At 41.4% G+C, this 5,578-nt stretch overlaps 1 protein-coding gene across 1 annotated transcript; it reads right to left on the minus strand.

Annotated features, from left to right (window-relative positions):
* Positions 1-543: 543 nt before the first annotated feature.
* Positions 544-5,134, minus strand: LOC133151762 (heart- and neural crest derivatives-expressed protein 2-like). The gene is made up of 2 exons (XM_061275055.1): positions 4,463-5,134; positions 544-1,221 (listed from the first exon to the last, which is right to left on the minus strand). The coding sequence occupies exons 1-2, from the start codon at positions 5,075-5,077 to the stop codon at positions 1,093-1,095; spliced, it is 744 nt and encodes a 247-aa protein (XP_061131039.1). The 5' UTR covers positions 5,078-5,134; the 3' UTR covers positions 544-1,092.
* Between the last annotated feature and the right edge of the window lie 444 nt (positions 5,135-5,578).

The raw sequence follows: 5,578 nt of genomic DNA on the forward strand, positions 1-5,578 counted from the left end.
GTTGTTGTTTTTAAATCCTGGTTATAGTACGCACAGTAAAATGTACTTAATAAGAGGCCTTTTCGTGTCCTCATGGTGATGTAATTTTTATTGTTTTAAATCCAAATTCCCTACCTTTTTTCAAGGCAAGTTTTTTCAAACGGCAGCTAAGGGTAAAAAAAGCTCAGATTTCATCACTTTCCATGTAAACAGGTGGTGGTTTATTAAATTCAAAACACAGATTACATTTTATAATTAGCATTATTTACATTCCCACCACGTACTTCACTTCACAACACGAACACCTTATCATCACAGTGACGTCTCAACATGTAAACTACATATATACACCCCAGCCCAGAAAGAGCCAGAGAGACAAAACATTTGCAGGTCGACACTACAACGACACAAACACTGCGGAGTGTACTAAGAAATATTATGTCTTTTGGCCTCAGTGGAGTGGCAGTTTGGCTCTTCCAAAAGGTGCGGTAGGTATAAATACGTATATCGAGTTAAATAAAGCTGCGAGCAAATTGACTTCTCATTTGTACAGAATGTGTGGGATTAAATTTGTGGCCCAAAGGACGAGTGGTTCTAATATCTTCAGGTAGTCTACTTGTGTTTATTTTCAGTAATTAAAAGAGAACAAACCTCAAGGGTTTTTTTCTGGCATCCCATGCTGCTAATAAACCATCTATTAAAATTCAGAAAATCGATTGACATGCAGAAACGCTGTCCACGATTTAACCTCCACAAACCTGACGTGCTAATTTAGCCTACTGACATTGGCAATGCAGTCAGTATTATGATGACCATTTAAATATCCCGTTGCAGTGTTTAGTTTATTTGTTAACTGAGGTAACAGTTTAAGGATTTTGCAGGTCGAAAATGATAGCAAACAGCAGGTAACCACCCCTCGACAGGGATAAACCTCCATAATTTTCTACCGGGTCTATTTATTCATTTTCCTTGTGAGGAAGGGATGTGTGTGGCCCGAGGTCTATACTGGACAAAAGGCGATGATAATATAATTCATCTAAGAGCACCATGATCGTCCCGCTGCCGAAGACAGAGCAGAGGGGAACGGGGTGCAATTGACCTTCAGGGTGGAAGTTACTGCTTGAGTTCCAGAGCCCAGACGTGCTGGGGCCATCCTGTCCTCCCTTTAGTCTTCTTGTCTCCCAGTGACAATGAGGACGACGACGAGCAAGAAGACGATGACGCCATCTTGGGGACATCCACCTGCAGACAAAAAATTGTTGCGAGAACATGAATTTGTCCTTGAGGGAAACAGAACAGTCCCATCGGTACTGTTGATCTACTATTTTGGAGTCGTTGTTGTTACACAATAGTTTGAGCCTCACGTGTTATCAGTGGCGTAGCCAAGCCGGGGCGAGCCGGGGCGGTGCCCCGGTTAGGACTCCCTGCGCCCCGGTTGAAAAAAATCGAGCTTTTTCGATTCTTCATTTTCATGCCGTTTTTTTCTTTCAGTCTTGCGCGAATGTGCTTGCGCTATTCTATGTGCGCGATGTTATCCATTCACCGTTTGCCTCCCGGACCCGGATGTTGTTTTAGCGATCAGCGAATGGCGTAGGTGATGTTCGATTTTTTTTCCTGTGGGCGCACGCCCCTACTGGAAAAATTCCTGGCTACGCCACTGCGTGTTATTTATAACATAGATGATTCACTTTTAATTTAAGCATTATTTGAAAATACGATTACACACAATATGGATTGTCAAACTCATTACTCAATAAATTAAAAAGTGATAATGTTGATAGTAGCTACACTTGTTTTCCATACAGTTTAACACATGCAGGCTTTTTTGTGCATCAATGTACATGTCAAAGAAAGAAACAATTACATCAAATCCGTTTTCTAGAAATCTCACGTTTTACTATCCCTTTGTGTGTAATAATAATAGCATTTGAATGTAGTATTTGTAAAAAAAATATATCCATGTCTCGCACGTGTAGAATCAAGCAATATGACAAAATCGGTTTTCTTGCATTATATTATTTTTATATAATTCTGATATAAAATGATATGATATGGTATTATATTATCTGGCTTAATTGCCCCTATCTTACGGATCACTAGGTCCGTTTATTTCAACCATAACTTCGACAACAAAAATAATCAATACTGGGCGCCACCCTGTAAATCTGGATGTGCGCGCAACAATAGTAAATATACCAAACCATTTATTTAAATGTTGTGAACGACATATGTCCTTCATAAATTGCAAAACAAATACAATGCGAATTCAAATTTGTTGTAAAATTTACTCACGTTTCCCCCATCATGTTGAGGTTTCCATTGTAAAATAAAGCAGTTTGGCGGAGGTGAATTACCCAGAAAAAAAAACATTTTTATTCAGCGTCACTGCAGTGATTGAAACTCTGGAACAGCCACATTCCTGTGATTACGCGACATTAAAAATCTCCAAAATTGTAAAAATAGAAGGACGTTTTTCAAATGTAATCGTAAATTGACATTATGCTGCATTTTTCGTGCTCTGTTACAGTCACAAGAAGTCACTATCTATATACAATTTTAATCTTTATTTTATGTCAGCTCATTTCACCAGAGGAGTTTTCTTTAGATCGCGGTGTTCATTTCAACAGTTTTTATCACATTCATTAGTGTTAAAGAAATAGCTGCTGAAGCTGTAAGCCCCATCGCTCCAAGTCCAACCCACCAAGCAATAAACTGTACGAAATCTCGAATACCCTGGCGTCTTTCAAATGATTTTCAGTTTTGCACTTAAGAAACTTCACACTGATGCTATAATGTTCATTCTCTAAAAAACGCTTTAAATTTAAACGGATGCCCATTGCATACCACACTGTTTGCTTGTCTGTGTGTAAGCGCGCAGATATATATATATATATATATATATATATATATATATATATATATATATATATATATATATATATATATATATATATATATATATACACGCACGCGCTGCGCGCTCACACACAGACACGTAAACAGTTTAAACATGTAACCCTGAAAACTCTTCTTTTTTGTTTCTGGAGAGCTGAATAAGAAACCTTTGAACCCTTATTTACTGAAAGATGAACTGTTGGATTTATATATATTTATATATATATATTTATATATATATATACACACACACACACACGCACGCTGCGCGGTCACACGGACACGCAAACAATGCTTCGATTTCCGCCTTATTTGAAAGCTTAAGGGGTCAGCCATTTAGTGCTATTCACGTGCTAACCCCTTGATTCTTAATGATGCCACAAATTAAACGGAGCATTACTGCTGATCACATTCAAATCAACTTTAACGATCTGAGGTATCAATTTTCTGTCCGAGGAATCCTCTTTAGGCCTACATGATTTTGGCACTATATATGTTTTTGCTTGCAGAGCTGCAGCCAACGAGTGTTATCAGTTTTTAACATGCCGGACAACATCCCCATTCCAGTAATTCCAATATGGAACAGGGGGGGCGGGGGGGGGACGGGGGGGGGGTGATTTGTCGCTTGAATTCAGTAACGCGCCAGAAACCACAATTCCTATTTGCGTCAAGGACACGGGAATTGATCAATTCTTGCACATACCATGCTATGTCGTCGTAGTTGTTGTTGTTGGTGGTGGTGTTGTTTTTTTTACTACCGTTTGATTCAATATTGGATTGGCATATCTTGTCTCTATTTAGACTTCCGGACAATAAAGCATAATATAACTCACATCGGTTCATTTCGCTGCACGTATTATTCACAAATAATTGATCGAATAAAACCCATCTAAAAAGAGAACAATATCGTGGAAAATGTTTAAATGTCTTAAGAATAAATCCTAAACGGTGCGTATGGCCAAAACCAGAACCAGGCCAAAAAGATGTGAAGACACAAAAATACGGAAAAGCCTTGCTGGAAATGAGTTACTTGGCTCCAAGCGGTCTGTGAATGGAGACCAATTTTCTGGCACAGCTCCTCTCTAATGCTTGATCATTTCGAGCAAACTTTATTGTGTACAACTTCTTTTCGTTTGACTCAGCTCAATGAGAATAGATTTTTTTTAGTTTTTTTTTTTTACAGCCTAATTTTAGTTTTTTATCGATGCGTGTTTGTCTTACTTCCGTGAATCTTGTTTTTATTCATTTTGTTGTTGTGCTATTTTCCTAGGCTATAGTTTAGGGTTGTTATTATTACATTTTCCTTGGCGATTTGTCAGAACTTGGAATCTGCATTTACGTGTAAAAAATACAACCCCTCGCTTATTTGATTTCATCAAACATGTATATGTATATGTTTTTGTTTATGTTATGTATATGCGTATGTTTTGTATATTAGACGAGACTATAGTGGTTGTTTTTCTAATTGAAAGCTGTATAATCAGTTAAGTATGACAAACACGTGACATTATATTTTACGAAGAGGGAAATTCATGTTAGTCAAACTTTACAGCCCTGCATTATTTCAGTCATGTATATTTCGATTTACCGTGTCCCGCTTCCTCCGCTCCTCCCGCGCCTCTGTTAACTTCAGCTCGGCCTTAAATGCCTGAGTGTCTCCGTGTTGGCCGTCCTTGTCCAGGATGTCCATCAGGTAGGAGATGTAGCTGGTAGCCAGCCGAAGCGTCTTGATCTTGGACAGCTTAGTGTCGGCGGGGACATTGGGGATACACTCCCTCAGTTCCGCGAAAGCCGAGTTGATACTTTGAGTCCGCCGTCTCTCTTTCCGGTTTGCAGTGGGTCTCCGCTTTACTGTGCGTGGATGTGCGTGGTGGTGATGCATACCCACCTGGGCTCCATTAACAGAGATGGCGCCAGCTCCGGGAACCAAAGCACCGTGTCCGTAGTGGTGATGGTGGTGGTGAGGATCTAGGCCACCTACGGCCCCTGTGCCACCGTTGCAGTGGTAATCAGGGCTGTAGCCCGGCGCGAGGCCGTATTCGGTGGGCGACATATCCGCGTGACTAATGAGCCAGCTCGTGAAATAAGGAGGCGCTCCCGTGTCCTCGTGACACCGACCCGTTGCGGCTGCGTGCAGGGAGTAGTGGTGGCTGTCGTGGTGGTGCATGACCGGATGATGAGGAAAGCCTGATACTAAACTCATCGTGACCTACCGACGCGCGCACACAAACTCATGCACACGCACAGGCGCTCTCACGTGCACACACGTAAACGGACAACGCGCGAGCCCACACCAAACCTTTGGGTATGTTGCAGAATCGCTGTCTAATGACCTTTCGAAGGAGATGTTTGCACAATGAATAATTTCCACATCGCGACCGCGGGAATGCCCGCGAGTCCAAAAATATGAGAGGCAGTACTCCGAGTAGAAAGGGCCGGGCTATCCCAGTCTACAGCTTCTCGAAGTCCCCTCGACTCTCGACATGGTTCTTCTAGCAACCAATCCGAATATATGTAGCGCTTCTTCTTTTTTCACTTTCAGCTCCTCTCACCGATTCAACATCTTCAGCCGTTTTGGGCAAGGCAGGGTTAGTCAGCGCGGCAACCGGCTCAACACTACTGGTGCATACTGAGCGGACAGAGAGGAGAGAGAGCGAGAAAGAAAAAGAGAAAAAGAGGGGGCGAGCAAAGAAGAGTGAGAGAG

The sequence above is a fragment of the Syngnathus typhle genome, linkage group LG3 (assembly GCF_033458585.1).
Source record: "Syngnathus typhle isolate RoL2023-S1 ecotype Sweden linkage group LG3, RoL_Styp_1.0, whole genome shotgun sequence".
NCBI lineage: Eukaryota > Metazoa > Chordata > Actinopteri > Syngnathiformes > Syngnathidae > Syngnathus > Syngnathus typhle.